At 40.4% G+C, this 18,271-nt stretch overlaps 2 protein-coding genes across 3 annotated transcripts; one reads left to right on the forward strand and one right to left on the reverse strand.

Moving 5' to 3' along the window:
* Positions 1–350: 350 nt before the first annotated feature.
* cnih4 (cornichon family AMPA receptor auxiliary protein 4) lies at positions 351–5,909 on the reverse strand. 2 transcript variants are annotated; one of them, XM_041943036.1, is made up of 5 exons: positions 5,834–5,909; positions 4,676–4,744; positions 4,313–4,425; positions 3,026–3,166; positions 351–2,871 (listed from the first exon to the last, which is right to left on the reverse strand). In XM_041943036.1, the coding sequence occupies exons 1-5, from the start codon at positions 5,900–5,902 to the stop codon at positions 2,844–2,846; spliced, it is 420 nt and encodes a 139-aa protein (XP_041798970.1). In that variant the 5' UTR covers positions 5,903–5,909; the 3' UTR covers positions 351–2,843. The 2 variants fall into 2 exon arrangements, with proteins under 2 accessions (XP_041798970.1, XP_041798969.1); XM_041943035.1 differs by lacking the exon at positions 5,834–5,909 and adding an exon at positions 4,958–5,751.
* A 1,355-nt stretch (positions 5,910–7,264) lies between these two features.
* On the forward strand, positions 7,265–17,403 carry gprc6a (G protein-coupled receptor, class C, group 6, member A). Its single transcript, XM_041943024.1, has 6 exons — positions 7,265–7,467; positions 8,970–9,270; positions 12,381–13,175; positions 13,865–14,077; positions 14,359–14,482; positions 15,741–17,403. The coding sequence occupies exons 1-6, from the start codon at positions 7,265–7,267 to the stop codon at positions 16,853–16,855; spliced, it is 2,751 nt and encodes a 916-aa protein (XP_041798958.1). The 3' UTR covers positions 16,856–17,403.
* The last annotated feature ends 868 nt before the right edge of the window (positions 17,404–18,271 follow it).

Consider the following 18,271-nt stretch of genomic DNA (forward strand, 5'->3'; position numbering starts at 1 on the left):
GATTTTCTGTTTTTACTTGAGCATAACTGGTGTGGCAACACTGATTGAGGCTTGTCCTCCAAACTCTGTCAGTCAGTCAGACAAAACAGGAAAGGAGGCATTGCAGTATTTTTTCTGAACAGTTACTGTGTAATGACATTGACCTGGGTGAATTTACATCATTTGAATATCTTGCTCCTGAGCTCCAACAGAATTGTCATTGCTCATCATTACATTATATTGACCACCAAGATATTAATTGCTGTGTACTGTACATCAGCTGTGATTGTTACGCCAGAGATTGCATGAGGAAATAGGGAGCCAAAGGTAAAGGAGTATAAGGAAATGATTTTGGACAATTTTGAGGCAAATAAAGACAAACAAGTTGTCTTACAGTTTTATTTATGAAACACATTTTCCTCAAAAAAAGAAAGTAAGACAGTTTAGCGTGAATCATATATGAACTTGTTCACCAGCAGTCTTCCCAGTTCACGCACACTGAGGAGAGAAATGGCGTTATATATACACACATGGGGGGACAAAAGGCCTTGAATAATACAGAGTAGGTATGGATGTACTGTACTAGTATGATTGCTGTGTCTATACACTCAACCAAATAAAGAGTGCACACACCCATCCATCATCCCACTGAAAAGCTGAGACACCTTCTAATCTAGGAAAAATTGAAATATGGAATGTCAGATTTAAACATAATGTGTGTTCAACCCAAAAGCAATTCATGAAACATTAGTGCACGATTGAGGTCAAATTCAATTGTCCAAATTCAATACAGTCATAATACAACAGCCATTACTTCCATATTGCATCACTTCTTTCCAGACTGAATGGAATCATTTTATTGATGTCAACACCTGACCCCCTCAAATTCAGACAACGTCTAGCTCTGTGATGTGACATCCTTCCAGCACAACATCAAACTATGGCCTGGACACAGTGACAGAGGACTGGTGTGTGTGGTTCAGTGTGATTATTGCTCACTCTGTGCCACACATTATCAATGCTACTGACCGTCACATTTAGTGTCGTGTGTGAATACACACATACAGTACATACTCATATTGAGACAAATATGGCTATATATTATACGTGCGTGTGCTTGCGTGCATGTGTGTGTGTGTGTGTCGGATGAGCTGTGGTTGGTGATCACTGATGGAGTGTGATTCTAGATGTCTGGCAGGCTGCATATGCATAAAAAAGTCTTAGAACAGGATTCGTGATCAATCATCTGATGATCTCTGGTGTTTACACTTCAATACCATCACAAGCCTTCATTTTGAAAACTTTTCATACTTAGACCAAATATGTTATTCAAGCTTAAAATGTGAGAACTGGAGGAGTTCAGAAAAATGAAGGAGCAACAACAGCATTGGACTAGAAAGACAGTGAGGTCCTGACACACCAAGCAGGAAAAAACACAGAATCACTAAACAGACTACAAAAGACTACATCCAACAGCAGGTGACTGCAAATGTGCACATACAAATTCTTGCCAAAATACATTTTAACAATGATATGAATAATTTGGTTAAGCCCTCACAGTCACCAGGTCAATGGGACATTTTGGAGCCATGTGTTGGACAGGGCTCTCCACCTTGTGCCTTACTAACATAATTTACACTCAGTATTCTGTTTTCATCTTAAAACTCACATTTGTCTTATGGCTTTTACTAAACTGATGGTATTTGTTCTGTTTCAATGATTTCATCTTGTTCTATATTTTATGCTTCGGATTTTCATTTTTATTCTTTGTTTTTACAGTAAAGCACTTAGTAATTTTGTTTTTAAAAGTTGCTATATAAAAAAATGACTATTATTACTTAATGCTGGCTTTTACTTCTATTTACTTCTATATTTGCCACCTATGTATATGCACTGTGCCTGTGTCAGAGGAGATACCTTGTCAGTGGTCTGTGTTGCACATGAACTAGTAAGTATTACTTTACGTGTGGAAGGAACAAGAAAAGGCACAAGGACAAAAGGGAAAACTGATGATTGAACGGCCAATCAGAGATCTGACTGCCTCTCAATTCAACATGCTGAGTCAGCTGAGCCTGCACTGATAAGGAACAACATTAGCCACATTAGCCAGGCTGTAGATCAATAAACAGTGCTCAACTGTGACCTTGGTTCACCAGTGCCCCCGGTCTGCTTCTTGTCATTAAAAAGCGACAATCTGACTGCTATAACACTTGACACAAGGCACCATGTCTTGAACTGTGCATTGAAACAGTGCTGACAGACACGACTGACCTCTGATCCCTGGGCTGAGAGCAATGCACAGCTGCCTAATGTCATGTCTGCTAACACAAACTGATGAAGTGCCAGCAGCTAAGCTTTGTACTGTGCCACAGCTCAAAATGACCAGAATGTACGCTCAGTGGCCACTTTACTAGGTAAACCTGCAGACCTGCTAATTAATACAAATACCTACTCAGCCAATCATATGGCAGCAACTAAATGCATAAAAGCATGCAGACATGGTCAAGACGTTCAGTTGTTGTTCAGACCAAACATCAGAAATGTGGTGATGTAATGATATGGGGAGGGGGGGGGTATAGAGATTGAAAAAAAATACTGATTACTTAAGTCCCCTTCACAATAAAGCACAGCGGTTGTTGTAGGACATTTTGTCATGATGGTACTGAAGTGTTAAATGGTTAGATATACATATTAAATCAAAGTCAAAACACATATAACAGTGTGAACCTCAGTGAGAACACAGTGATAGTAAACTTCTTCTCTCTGCTGTTCTAACAGATTTTATGCATACAGTACTGTACAGAAAAACAGCAAATCCTGGAGTTTGAAATTTGGCATCTTGGGTCGGAGATCTTGCTGGTGCTTCAGTCGTTGATCAGAGCCAGGATCATGCTGGACAAACAGGGTGGGAAAGACACATGTTGATAAAGAAATGACAGAGTAAAAAGAGCTACCACTATTACACAGTGTGTGAGTGTAAGCTGATGTAAAAGACCTTGGAAGTGTCACTAAATGTCAGTGTGCCTCTAAGGGCTGTTGCTCTCACCTGTACAAATAAATGAAGAAGCAGAGCAGGTGGTAACCCAGTTTAATCATAGCTTCCTTCATGTGCGACTTGAGCTGACCTCGGTTGTGGATCTCAGTGGGGTCAAACACACCCATGTTTCCCATCGGCACCTTTACATACCTATAAGGAAAAGAGGGACAAGAAAGATTAAACCCCACAGCTTAACTGCACGTGGACATGAACTGTGTTACACCACACACACACACACACACACACACACACACACACACACACACACACACACACACACATATATATATATATATATAGTCTGGATTGACTACAAGAAAGCCTACGACTCAATGCCACACACATGGATACTGGAATGTCTGGAGCTGTATAAGATCAACAGGGCCTTCATCCAGAACTCGATGGAAATGTGGAAGACAACCCTAGATTTGGTGAGCAGCACCAAATTCCTGGGTGCGCACGTCACTGAGGACCTCTCCTGGACCACCAACACCACATCACTGGCCAAGAAAGCGAACCAGCGCCTCTACTTCCTCCGCAAACTGAGGAAAGCCAGAGCCCCGGCCCCCATCATGCACACGTTCTACAGAGGCACCATCGAGAGCGTCCTGACCAGCAGCATCACCGTGTGGTATGGCCCCTGCTCCACGTCCTGCAGGAAGAACCTCCAGCGCATCGTAAGAGCAGCTGAGAAGATCGTCTGTGCTTCTCTCCCCTCCCTCCACGACCTCTACACCTCTCGCCTCACTCGCAAAGCCCTCTGCATTGCGAGAGACCCCACCCACCCGTCTGCAGAGCCTGCGGGCCAAGACCAGCAGACTGCGGGACAGCTTCGTCCACCAGGCTGTCAGAATGCTGAACTCTCTCCCTGCTCTGGAGTGGGGACTGCAACTACAACTGGTTCTGCTCGATGTTTCTGCCTGTTGAATGGAAGTTTGTCCTTGCCACTGGCATGCTTGTTTTGTGTCCAAATCACTAATGGAAACAACAATTTTTGAAGTTTTTCCAGTATATGGCAAGAGCAATGCAGCTGAAAGCCATGAAGGGGGTGCAATGTAATTGCAATTTGGCACTGTCAGTGTACTAAAAGTGTTTGTTGTTGCCACTGACAGGCTACTCAACAGAAACAAAATAAAACTCAGCAAAACCTTCTTTGTTTGCCTTCTACTGTTCCAACAATCACAACCAAGTCTTGTTCACTCCTGTCCGCCATGCAGTGCATCTGCTGCAGTGTTTTTTTTCTGTTTGTTTGTTTTTAACATTTTTGGAATTTTCATTGACATCATTAAAGCATACCTATAAATGTTCCAGGCTGCTATAGGCAGGTTGAGGAGGAAGATGAACCAATGCATGGAGACCAACATCAGCATAGTAGAGAGACACTGGCCAACCATCTCTGGAATTACCCACTGGAAATAAAAAAAATTACACATCAAAATCAGAAATCATAAACCAGAATAGTAATTAACCTGTATCTAAGCATTTATAAAAACAGACAAGTAATTAGCTTTAGTAAGCATGTATGTATATAATCATCATCATATAACACATGAAAACAAGAAACAAGGCACCACAAATAAAAGGAATCAGAAACAAATATCTGAGGTATATTCATGTAAATGTCCTCTGACAGAAATAATGCAGAGTAACATGACTTACTTTGTTCAGCTTGGAGCAGCAGGCTCTAGCATTGATGTAGTCACATTCTAGATCCGACAGGGTGATAATCTGAGGTGATAAGTCAAGGTGCCACACTGGTGAGAATCTTAAGCGTATTGAATACTTCATTCTTGTCTTCTATCTACTCTATTCAGTTGAACTTTGCTGAACAGAAAAACTGAACCTAACTTGCACTCTGTTGTACTTCAGACATGGATTCCAAACAGATTTCTAGCAAATTTGTAGAGCCAATTGACAAGTAACGATTCTACGAAAGGATATAGGTATGCTTATATAGGACGAATGCTGACCATCCTCTCCCTCACTGCGGTTAGACCTGACATGGAAAACTCCCAGTGGTCTGTCGACAGGGGTCACCCTTGGGTGACCCTTGTGTCTCTGGTGCTGGGGTGGGATGTACAATTCTAAGGTGGTAGGGGAAGAGAATCCTCCATCCCTCCACATAAACTCTCGGGAGCTGCTACTTTTGTTTTGCAAAAGACAGACAAATCTATTACATCAGATTTAGGACATTTATTTTACCTCATGTGATGGTTTACTGCACACTAAAACTCAATTTTCTTTATTATGCCAAGAATACGAAGGTTGTACAGAATTTAGGCCATTTGTTAGGTCATTAACAAAATGTAATCTAAGGGAGTAGTACATTGGTTCGAGACAGTAGTTGGAATAACTTGTGACTTATCATTGTAGGAATAACTTAAAAAGGTTGTTAATAATGTTTTAAAAGGTAAGTACATTTGCTGACTCACGAGGCAACATTAAATAGTCACACCTTCGGCAGAGAAGTGACAGTACCAGTAACAACAATGGAGGTAGCAAGCTAAACCTAACTGTTTTAGCTCTGTCTGCGGTTATGCAGATTTAAAACTGTCCATGTAACTTGCCGTTTCGTTTTTACGTTCATGTTTCATATCGTTACTCCGCGGTTAAAACAAGCTTCCTCTTAACTAAACGATAGCATTAGTTCACGTTAGCATGTGACTGACACTAGTAACAAGGCGGCTAACTGGTTAGCTACTTAGCGTTAATGTAATATACTGCCATAAACAACGAAGTTCGTAAGAGCTTTTGGCGAGCTAGTCGGTCTGGCGAATAAACTCAATATCCGCCAGAAAACGCAGGCGAGAAGGATACAAAGTAGACCGACAGGAAAATCAGTGCACAGCAGTCCACAAGTGACAGAATGAACACAGCCGCTTCCATTTTTCTACTTCCGTTAATGGTTTGTTTTCATTTCCGGACTATTCTCGAGTCTACATCGACAGACAATGATAGTTATTTTATTGCAGTACTGCCACCTAGCGAACTGGAGTGGAGCTGATGATGAACAACTGGATAGAGTAATGCGTACACTTCATAAAATGACTTGGAAAAAACAAAATATGAAAACTTTAAAAGGAGTGATATGTATGACTTATTATAATTCAGAATGTGGGGAGAAATCTCAAGAAAACAGCTGTCAGGATCACTGGGAATCACAGGCTATCCACATGCATGACAAGAACCAAATAAATTACACAGGAAATCAGGTCAGGAAACATAATCATCATCATCATCATTCTTCAAACATCTGTTCTGAATATACCACGTTTTTATAACAAAGATTCTTCCTCTTTTTTCCTGAGAGCAATCTTGAAAATCTAAAAAAGCTCAATGCTGCTGCACTCTAGAGATACAGGCCAACACACACACATGCATGAACACAAATTGTTTTGGTTTTCTGTCTGCACCTGTGCCTTGTCTCAAATTGATGAATGAAGAATTTTTGAATTTAATTGAAATAGCCATCTAAAACATCTCATGTCTAAAATATTATTTATTATCTCAGTTTCAGTGTGTGGATACCCCCCTTTCCTGTAATTATTTTATTATTTTTCACTTTTCCCGCGACATTATTTTATTTTCAGTAAATGCTAGATTAATACTGTGCCTATTATTATTGTACAATACTTTAAATTCATTATAGTCACTAATATCAGTCATTTGTTTTGTTGTACCAAACATTAATCTCTAGTGTCTAGTGTGTGATTCTAATTATCTAATAAATATAATGTAGTTACTGTCGCCATAAACATATTATTTAAAATCAAACCGCATAAGCAATTACCCTATAATTCAATAGTTAATAGAATTACCATAAAATAAAGTGGTATCCAAAGAATCTGTTCATGTGAAAAAGTGACTGACAGTATGTGCGTGTTGGCAGGGTGTGTTCATGCAGTTTGTTTACACCTGATGACAGGTAAAGTGTCCTGCAATAATATTTTCAAAGTACACGCACAGTATGTATAATATAGAAATATGAGGAAAGCTGTTTCTGCAGAATAGTGACTCACCCTGCTGTCACTTATAAAAAAAAGTGGGCAGGCCTGCAGGGGAGAATATGAGAACAGTAAACTGTGGAAGAGGAAGCAAGAGGGAATTTTCTTTAAGCCAAGGGAAGATGCTTAAATAGGAGAGTATCGCTCTGCTTGAGGCGAAAACAGCAGAGAGGCCAGTGAGAGAGGAAAGAGAGGGAAAGGGAGCTTACAAACCAAACAGAGGGACAGCAGAGAAGACAATAATATGGTGTGGGTTTCTCTTCAAATCTATCTGAACATCATACTTTTCTTTATTATTCTGGAAATAAGACATGGCACTGGAAAGGGCACCAGAGTGCTGGAAGCAACAGCCCCAGGAGATATCATCATCGGAGGAATCTTTCCCTTTCATGAAGATGTCGACAAAGAGAACAACTCTTTTGCACCCCACCTAAAGCCATGTATCAGGTGAGTTCAACATAATTTAATGGATGACGAGATGATGAACAGCCACTATTTTTCCCTTGTATCCTTTCTGACCCTGACTCTTTAGATGCAATTAGCCAAACCCCCATATCTTCTCCTTGATGCATCAAGAACCTCAAGATGTCCCTTGAGTACCTAGCAGAAAAAATATCATGATATTCAATATTTTTTAGCAATGGATAAGGTAAGTAGAGCCTTTAGTAATTGGACAATTCAAAAAACTGTTTAATAAATAAAAGTCCTACATTCAAATTTCTATGAAAGTAAAAGTATAGTACAAAAGTGATATAATTGGCCCCTATGACTATTACATTATTGTACAACCCCTGTGTAAAATGTAAATAGATACAGTGATAATTTGCACCACTCTGAAACCCCATATTTAATTGAAAATAGCACAAAGACAACATATCAAAGTTGCAACTGAGAAATTTCATTGTTTTTGAAAATTATATCCTCATTTAGAATTTGATGCCAGCAACATGTTTCAAAAAAAGTTGAGAGAGTGGCAACAAAAGACTGGATAAGTTTTGAAATGCTAAAGGAAAACAACTGGGAGAACGTCTCACAATTAATTAGGTTAAACTGGCAACAGGTCAATAACATGATTGTGTAGAAGTTCTTTCCATTGAAAACTTTTTTTGGAAACGCAGTTATCTATATTTATATTGATATCAATAACACGAAAACATGAAGTTTACAAATTGCTGCAGACAGTATACGTGACTGATTGTGGCTGTAGTTGGTTCAAAATGGTGCTACTCTGAACTACTTGGCACGTACAAAATAATGTTCACTTAACATCCACTTACTCTTACCATTCAATCACATCTCGCACTCGATTTTGCTGAAAGCAAAGACGAAAAAACTTGAGGTGTGGTTCAAAGTTTTGAAAAAAGGTACGAAATGAACGTTGAGTTAAGATTATTGACCTTTCATGTTCTTTTTAGTCTGTTTTTATAGTGATGATAAATGATCTGGTAACTTTGATCTGGCAAAGACGAAAAAACTTGAGGTGTGGTTCAAAGTTTTGAAAAAAGGTACGAAATGAACGTTGAGTTAAGATTATTGACCTTTCATGCTCTTTTTAGTCTGTTTTTATAGTGATGATAAATGATCTGGTAACTTTTACTATCAGATAAATGTAGTAGAGCGAAAAGTACAGTATTTCCCTCAATAATTGACTGAAAAAAATAAAAAAACAAAATTTTCGTCTTGCATCAAACTATATAGGTATGACAAATTGTGATGAAGTCACAAAGAGGGACTGGGTGGGGACACTATTTTAGAATAGTACAGTTTTGATCTTATATTTAGAGGTTTGAAGTAAAAGTAACAGCTCTACTTTTTAAATAATTTGTATTAGTAAATGATTTTCATTAGAAAGTCATATTAGACTTGAAATTGAAATCATACTTCAGTCTCAGTCTATCACATCTGTCATTTATTTATTACTTGTTGATGACACTGTACTACTCACACAGGTTTCAAGGCAGCGGCCTGACGAAGGCATTGGCTATGATCAATGCCATAGAGGTCATGAATAAATCCCCTCTTCTGGCTGATGCTAACATCACTCTGGGCTACCGGATTGCGGACTCCTGCTCTGATGTCAGCACAGCTCTGAAAGCAACAGCACAATTCACCCAGCAGGACCCAACCAACTGCGACAGAGGAAGCAGCACCTCCACCTGTGGACAGCCAGTCATGGCTGTTATAGGGGCCTCTTACTCTGAAACATCGATCGCCATTGCTAGGCAACTGACACTCAATATGATTCCTCAAGTAAGTGGTGAGAAACAGGAAAATGCTGTTGACTCAGTAAGGAAGCAGGTAGGAGTCCGTGGATATACTGTTGACTGCTACAGGGAACTAGGGCAGCAGAACAGGTTTGCTTTGGCATTTTTTTAAAGTGAGGCACCACAGATAACCAAGAACATAAACAGCTGTATCCTCTCTGAGTGGAACTTTAGTGAACACAGAAGGAAATATTATGTATTGTGACATAATATTGGCACTTGCACATCTGTGTAGGTGTGCAGAATTTTTCAGACTGGATTCAAACACTTCTCTGATGATGAAGTATACAGTTAGGAAGTGTACACAGTTATTTTGGTATTGACATAAATATTAAATAGATATATATATTGAAATGAAATGCTAAAAGCAAGGGGAAGAGGCGGTGTAAACTTCAGCCCATTTGATCATTATTTATCCATCTACTCGGTAGCATCCAGATAACAATTAGGACAGTCACAATGGGTTTCAAATAAAGTAATTTTATTTCCATGGTTTTTTATTGTACAAGGAGTAGGTTTGGCTGTGTTGGCCGCATCAAACAGGCTTCTTTAATGCTAGATCTGGATTTAGCAAATAGTTAACCATGTGTTGCTGTTCCAGCCAATTAGTAGGTGAGATGTGACAATGTCATAGCCAGCGACTCGCCTGGCCGATGAAGTGCTCCTGCTGTTTCTCACCAATAACAGATCTGCAGTCTCTCCTCCTTTTTCCCTTTGCTCGTCTCTTCTGTGTAAAGTCCAAGTCTGTGTTACTGCAGGGCTTCCCACAAAAGCCTGCCCATGTGAGATGAGAAATAAATACACACGGTATTGTCTTTGTCGTGGCCGTTAGCTCTGCGCAGAGCGAGCCTCACAGCTTCACAGCATAAGAGTCTGCCCTCTCAGTGCTATACCACTCTTTTACTCAGGAAAGACAGAAACAAGAAATGATATAAGGCACACTACTATATTTGGTCATGAAGATATGTTGCCCTGACACAGAGTATTAGGATGAGGAGCAGTTGAAGGCCTCACTCACTCTGTTAGTCAAGATAAGCTGTTACCTTGACTGGTGCTCTGTGTCAGCAAAGACAAAACAGGGACCAGGCTTCTCACAACGTGAGAAACAGAGAAGTAAAGAATTGTCACTAAGTGCATACTGTTATACTGAACTTTTCCATTACATGGGTCTGCACACTGCGAAGGACCTCAGTGTCCTCAGGAGGTGGAGGCGACTCTGGCCCCTCTTGTACAGGGCGTCGGTGTTGTGAGACCAGTGAACAACCAGGTACTTGAAACTGTCCACTGTCTCAATGTACTCCCCCTGGATGTTCACTGGTGAGTGTGGTAGTGTCCTCCTTCTGAAGTCAACCACCATCTCCTTTGTTTTACTGGTGTTCAAGCACAGGTGGTTGCGCTCACACCAGTCCACAAAGTCCATAATGATTGACCGGTACTCCAGCTCATTCCGCTCTGACACATGGCCCACGATGGCGGAGTCATCAGAGAACGTCTGATGCCGAGGGGGATCAAGCACTCAAGACTCACCTGTCTACACAGTATTTACGTACCAGGGTTTCAACCAGTATTCGTCAAATAATCTGCCTTCCTGTGTGGTAACGACAAAGACCTAAAGGAAGACGCTAGGTACTGGTTTGTCAGTTTTTCGCTTGTCTGCAACTTGCCTTCCTGACTTTCCTGTTTGTCTTTGCTCCGGTGCCCAAATCCTCACCTGCTGTCATCTGCACCGTTTGTTTGTTCTCACCTATAAACCTCAATCCATCACGACTTGGACTCATCTCTGCACATTCTCTGAACATTCACTAAACTGTTGAGCTTTTCTGTGGTCTCCTGTCATATTTGTCTGAGAGTGGTATTTTGAGTCCCAAATACCTCGTAAACATGACAGGTACTCCCTCGAGGAACCATCAAATGTGCAGGGGTACTGTTTCCACAGCTCAAGAAACGTTTCCTGTCTTTGTTGTCCGACCTGACAGCAGCAAACTCAGCATCCCTCCTCCTTCTCCCCCTCGTCATGCTTGTCCTAACTACACTCTGGAGAGAGCACCTGATTGGTCAACGCTCAACATCATGAGAGATGTCACACCAGGGATGTCAAGACCAAAAATTGTGGCAGGCTAGACTTTTCGTCAGGGTGTCATGGAGCGTCCCAGACACTACCCGTCAGATCGTTTACAATGTCACACTACATGGGTATAGATGTCCGATTGTCATTCACGATTGGCCATGATGCTGGTAATTCATCAGTCATGACAAAATCACCTCAAAATGAGGCTAGATTCATGTAGTCTGATCCCAGCATAAGTAACACTTGTGCCCCTTCTGCTATGACATCAAAATGTATGTTGTGAAAAAGGTCTTTTCATTTCTTTTTGTTTTTATTTTTGTGCAATATTCAGGACAAACTTCATGAGCTTAGCTTCTTTGCTTTCATGATCTAGCAAAGTTCAATTCAATTCAAAATACTTCGTCTCTCAAGGAGCAATTTGAGGCAAGCAACTTTGCTAACAAAGGTGCACAAAGAGAATTCAGTTAAGTGGAGAATTCATTTACAAACAAAACAATCTAAAAATACAAATGTGACACTGTTAGGTGAAAACATATATATAACGACAGGCAGTTCCAACACCACAAAGACATATATTGTGTCAAAAATGTCAATAGTTCATGTGCATTTATCATTTATATTTCTTGTGCTGTGATTAATTATTAATGACATGGAGCTTTACACTGACATGGTATATACTGTACATGTTTTCTGGGTGTATACACCTATAGGTATATGTCTATATATGTATATATGTTACTGTACATATTGTTTTATTTTAACTATTAATAATTTTGCTTTATTCTATTCAAATTTAAATATTTTTATGGCATATGTGTGTGTAGCATGAAGGAGCAATGATTTACATTTAATTGTGCAACCCTGTGTTGTAAAATGACAAATGAACACTGTTACCTTACAGCTTGAAAGTTGGTATCTTCACTCTTAGGGCACCAGGTCCCTTTATTTTCATGATTTTTATGTAGTTGGACATTTGACTGGAAATGATACTTCTCCGAAAATAACATTAATGCTTTCCTTTTCCCCAGATCAGTTATTCATCAACTGCTGTCATTCTGAGTGATAAGGACCGTTTCCCTGCCTTCATGAGGACCATTCCTAATGACAAGCATCAGACAGCTGCCATGGTCAGTCTGCTCAGCACCTATGGCTGGAACTGGGTAGGAATAGTTACCACAGATGGAAATTATGGTCAATCAGCTCTCGACCACTTTGTTTCCCAGGCTTCTGAAAAACGTATCTGTGTGGCCTTCAAATCAATCCTACCTCAGTCTGTGACCAGTCCAGATGTCTCCCTTGCTATCATACAGACTGCCAAAACCATCTACAAGAATCCCAAGGTACAGGTGATTGTGTCATTTGCCAAGCCAACACACATGATGTACCTTTACCAGGAGCTTAAGAATCAGATGCTGAAAGCAGGACAGCGCACAGAGTCAATGAGAAGAGTCTGGGTGGCCAGTGACAGCTGGTCCTCCTCTAGCTCTGTGAAAGGTAACTTAACTCTGGAAGACATAGGACACGTTGTGGGCTTCACCTTTAAAAGTGGAAACCTGTCATCATTCAGTGAGTACCTGAGCAGGCTGGAGGCAGCTGGACATGACTACACAGGGAATAACTCCTTCATGCTGGAATTCTACACTCAACTAAATGTCTCTGGAGACCAAGAGCTGGTGTCTAAAGCTGTGAACACCCTCAGAGAACACACTCATGCCGATACTATCTTCAGTGTTGAGATGGCTGTGAGTGCCATCGCTCAGGCTGTGGCGTCTATCTGCAGGAGCAGAGACTGCAAAACACAAGGCAGAGTGCAACCCTGGGAGGTACTGACATACATATGTGTGTGGTTCCATGTGTGTATATGCTTGTGTTGCATTTAAAAGGTCCACATGGGTTAATTTTAGGGTTAACATATATAAGGGTTAACAGGCTGCTAGTATTAGGGGTAAGGTTACATTCAGATAACAGCTGAGGGTAAGGTTTTCACTGTTGAGACCAATTATTGTCACATTAAATATGATACCTTGGTATACTTACCATAAACAGGGCTGAGACAATTGGCAGTCTCTTTCTCATACCTGTGAAACTGTTGGAACAAACACTGGTTTCAACTAACTTTATTCCAGACTTTATAACCAAATCAAAATAGACCAGTGGAAAACCTGCTCAAAGTTGATTTTCAGAAAAGGAGACCCAGTCTCAAAGGTCGCAGTCTGAAAGGATAAGTACCCCAGACCCTGAAACTGAAGCAGCTGAATGGAATTAAGCCATTAATTTGATTATTTACTTTTTCCTACAGTCACATGTCAAAATGTCGGCTGACAGAGGGTCCACTTGGATCCACTTGTGTACACATACACAAAAGCTAATTCTGATTCTGAGTCACTGATGGTCTTATCAAGTACAGTCATGCGTACAGTAAAGACAAATCAGTATGTCCCTGCACATAGAGTGGTTTAATAGACTAATCCAAGGCACTGACTTTATAAAAGAAATGTTTCATGTCCTGTAGGTGCTGAGAGCTCTGTGGATGCAGGAGTTTCAACTTAGAGAAAAGAGGTATAAGTTTGACAGCAGAGGAGACATCAACCTGGGCTATGATGTGACAATGTGGAGGTCTGATGGAGGGAACATTCATGTCCATGATGTTGTAGCTGAGTATCACCCACACAACAACAACTGCAACCACAACTATAACACCACCCAACATCTTCAGGACCTGAAGGTAAGCCCTTATTTTGATGCCCTTATGTCCTTCTGTATATACAGAAACCCACAGAAACACATATACTGTACTGCAGTGTCTGTTTACTGAAAACATTCATGCCATTAAAGCTGATTTAAGCAATACTAGAAAATTGGATTTCAGTTTAAATATCCAGTTTATCCAGTTTTAGTTTTCTATAAAATAATAAGTTGTGAAGAATATAGTAAAAGTACAATACACTGAATTTTAAAAACACAAGAAATTGAATGGTCTATAATCATGGTCACTTCTTTCCTCAGCACATCATCTCAAAATGCTCCAATAGCTGCGTTCCTGGAGAGTTCAAGAAAACAGCTGAGGGTCAACACACTTGCTGTTATGAGTGCATCAACTGTACTGAGAACTACTACTCTAATAACACAGGCAAGACCCCTCCATACCCACACTGGATGTCACTGAATACATTTACATGCACAATGACTAATGGCCATGCGAGTCTGACTCAGCTAACTTGCTAACATGAGTACCATTTTCACATTGCATTAAGTTGTGTTTTAGGTGATCATATAACTCACTATTTGTGCTTACATGCACAGAAACCCAGGTGTGATCATACTCAAGGTTCATTGATGAAGGACTGTGATTCCATCACAGTCTGAAATAAAGTAAATGGTCAGCCTTCTCAAACCATGCAGCTCCTTTTCGACCAAGGAATTAAGGAACAGGACACGAACACAGTGGCAATAAGTCCCTTTTGTGCATTCCTATTTGTGTTTCTGCCACGTCTGAAGACTTATACAAATTTGGCAAATATGACCATTAACTCATTAAAAAATGACAGCTTTGTTTTGTTTTGTTGAATAGGCAACAATACAGTCACAATGCTGTTCTGTGTAGTCTACAAATTGTGTAACTGTTGTCCAAATGGATGTTTCAAAGGAGAAAAGGAAAGGAGACAATCTGGTTAATTATTCCTGCTGCTTTAGAATGTAACTATACTGAACCAGTCATTGGCTATATTGATTGCCTCTCCCACACTTGCTTGCTCATTCTCTCATTTGCACACACTTCATCTCTTCATCTCACCCGTTCTCTATCGCCACCTCAAGGCTTGTGTTGTGTTGTTAAGCAGCATTACACGGCACATCAGGTTAGTTCCTTGGCCCTAAAGAGTGCTACCCACAGAGCAAGGACTTGTCTCTACCTCCCCCAGGTATACCTCATCCTCTGCCTGTACATGAATATTTAAGCTATTTAAAATGGAGGTAAATCAGTATCAGCCTGTCTCACTGTAGATATTTAGTGCTAAGGGCCACAATCTGTGAATCGGTTTGAAGGGTCACTACTGAATGTATTTGCACTTATCTGCAATATACAAAAAAGAGTGGAAAGCAATATATAGACAAACAGAAAAGACTGTGACATATCTACTCTCCATGCAATGTCATCAACACGCCTGCTCACTGAATTCTAAATACAATGACCCACTCTATCCATGCATGGGCATTATCAGACAGTACACAGATGTTGTACTAGGGAGGTGGCATGGTAAAGTCTGATTAATGTTCAGCATGTGTTAAAGGGACTGAGTCTTCATTGAACACCCAGATTAAGTTTGAAATTCGCTCTCCACATGTTTGTTTGTTGTGAACCTGCATGTTATTGTCCTTCATTTCTGCAGATATGGACCAGTGTCTGAGTTGTGACACAAACACAGAGTGGTCTCCTGAGGGCAGCTCCACGTGCATCCCCAAAGCCCTGCTGTTCTTCTCCTGGCAGGATGGCTTTGCTGTGGTGCTCCTGTCGTTTTCTGCCCTGGGCATCCTCCTGGCTCTGCTGGTGTCCTCTCTGTTTCTACATCAGCGTGACACTCCTGTAGTGAAGGCTGCTGGAGGGCCACTGAGCCAGGCTATCCTGTTCTCTCTGATCATCAGTTACATCAGCGCCATGCTGTTTGTTGGCCAGCCCAACAGTTTCCAGTGCAAGGCTCGACAGGTGCTCTTTGGCATAAGCTTCACTCTGTGTGTCTCTTGCATCCTCGTCAAGACCCTGCAGATCCTACTAGCCTTTCAGTTTGACCCTGAGCTGCAGGAGGTTCTCCGGAGACTCTACCAGCCTTATGCTATCATCAGCATCTGTGTGGCCTTACAGGCAACTACCTGCATCTGCTGGCTAGTCCTCAAAAGCCCATTTAATCACACCATCATGCATCCAACCACTCTGCTGATGGACTGTCATGAGGGCTCATATTTGGCCTTTGGAGTGATGTTAGGCTACATAGCCGTCCTGGCTTTTGTGTGTTTCATCTGCGCCTTCAAAGGGCGGAAACTGCCACAGCAGTACAACGAGGCAAAATTCATCACCTTCAGCATGCTGCTCTACCTCATCTCCTGGCTACTCTTTGTTCCCGTCTATGTCACCACTTCAGGAGTATACCTGCCAGCTGTGGAGATGGTGGTCATTCTCATCTCCAATTACGGCATCCTCAGCTGTCATTTCTTCCCAAAGTGCTATATAATCCTTTTTAGGAAGGAACAAAACACCAAGAGTGCTTTCAGGAAGAATCTGTATGATTACTCCAGCAAAACCACAGATTCTGTCTCTGTGTCTGGGAGTTCAGTGTTAGAGCGACAGATCAGTGCTCAAAACTTCACCATCAGTGCCTCATCCCTCCCTGCACCTGCAGCCAATCCTCTCAAACCTGCTGTGGTTGCAAACTGCAGAGAAACCAGCTGCACAAGTTTGCACAGAGGCTCAATCACATCACACTGCCTAAGAAGAAGCACCAGCATATAATTTTTTTTACAAACTTTTTAAACATTATAATAAAAAAGGGTTGTCAGAAATCATCTATATTAAACTGTACATTTTCAACAATTTTTGCAACAGATTATAGATTTCACAAGATCTCTGTCTCCATTCCTGTGCTTTCAGAAGTAGGAAGTCAAAAGCATTATCTGCTAATTTTCCATTATATCCATATATCCTGGACATCCTAAAAAAACAAGCCCAAAGGTACAGCAAGTCAAATGCAATGATACTCCCAGTGGCTTTGGTTTTAAAAAAAATCACAAGAGGTCTGGAAGATTCCCGTCATTATGATAATAACAACGAAAAAAAGCCATGAATTGTTCATCATCATCATTATCATCAGGGCATAATTTAAATTGATCCCTCTTGCAATACCATATTTCTATTAGAAATGAGAAAATTTTGGGTTTAGCACACAAAAATATAAGAGAGGCACAAGATCATGTAACATATATAATAAATATGGTTGAACATCATCAGAGTATAAAACACAGCTCGCTAGTGGAAAAATATAAATACAACACATTTTTAGAATTTAAATGCCACTTGTACTTGGAATGTGTGTGTGTGTGTGTGTGTGTGTGTGTGTGTATATATACACACACATATATATATATATTACCATTGAGGTAGTTGGTGAAGTGTATTTGTATTTGTTTTTCTTTTTTTTTATTAACTGTTGCATTATGCCCCACCTCAGTGAAAGCTTTCCATATGCATTCCTCTAGTATTTTTCATAGCACTTATATTGAAGCAATAAAACACCACCTTGCTAACCTTGCTAACTTCAATACAATTGGGTTTGATGTAATTAACTTTATCTTATGGTGGCTTATGCTAGCTACTTTTACCAAACTTTGGATATTGCCATATAGCAACAGACAACACTTAAGTCAGTTCATTTATTTTCTGTCTCCTCTCTACTTGTGGTACTGTTACACTAAGTTTTAGCATGATCACATACATAATCTTGTAATTGTCACTTATGGCCTCAATGGCTGTTGTACAGTAAAATGTATAGACTTGCTTTAAAATGTTAACTTTTCTTAAGTTTGTTAGAGAAAGTTTACATCCATATTGGATGAACTCAAAAACATGACCTCCATCTACCCAATCATGTGTTTCAAGAACCTGATGGCAACTCTTAAAAACAAGCCAAAATCTGTCTGCAGCCACACCCTTCCTCCAGGTTGTGAATATCAGTAGGCTGAACTGCTCAGATAATGTTTACTTCCTGGGTCCAGGGTCAGTATATGAGATGGGGTAGTTAATGACAGTCTTGCAACGCTCCATTAATGTAGTACAGGTACATTTTCCCACAGTTGCATCTTTTTTACATCTTTTGCTGAGGTCAAATGGCTTCACATCGGCTGCAATTCTCTTAATTGAAGTTGTTTTATT

The sequence above is a fragment of the Chelmon rostratus genome, chromosome 8 (assembly GCF_017976325.1).
Source record: "Chelmon rostratus isolate fCheRos1 chromosome 8, fCheRos1.pri, whole genome shotgun sequence".
Taxonomy (NCBI): domain Eukaryota; kingdom Metazoa; phylum Chordata; class Actinopteri; order Chaetodontiformes; family Chaetodontidae; genus Chelmon; species Chelmon rostratus.

What these genes read in the sequence shown, in the direction of transcription:
- cnih4 (XM_041943035.1), bottom strand. Translation starts at nt 5,140, where the DNA reads ATGTGGAGGGATGGAGGATTCTCTTCCCCTACCACCTTAGAATTGTAC. An exon ending in GCTGCTCCAAGCTGAACAAA is followed by an intron (nt 4,426 to 4,675) that starts GTAAGTCATGTT and finishes TTTTATTTCCAG; the next exon opens with TGGGTAATTCCAGAGATGGT. An exon ending in GCAGCCTGGAACATTTATAG is followed by an intron (nt 3,167 to 4,312) that starts GTATGCTTTAAT and finishes TTTTCCTTATAG; the next exon opens with GTATGTAAAGGTGCCGATGG.
- gprc6a (XM_041943024.1), top strand. Translation starts at nt 7,265, where the DNA reads ATGGTGTGGGTTTCTCTTCAAATCTATCTGAACATCATACTTTTCTTT. An exon ending in CACTCAATATGATTCCTCAA is followed by an intron (nt 9,271 to 12,380) that starts GTAAGTGGTGAG and finishes CCTTTTCCCCAG; the next exon opens with ATCAGTTATTCATCAACTGC. An exon ending in CTACTACTCTAATAACACAG is followed by an intron (nt 14,483 to 15,740) that starts GCAAGACCCCTC and finishes TCATTTCTGCAG; the next exon opens with ATATGGACCAGTGTCTGAGT.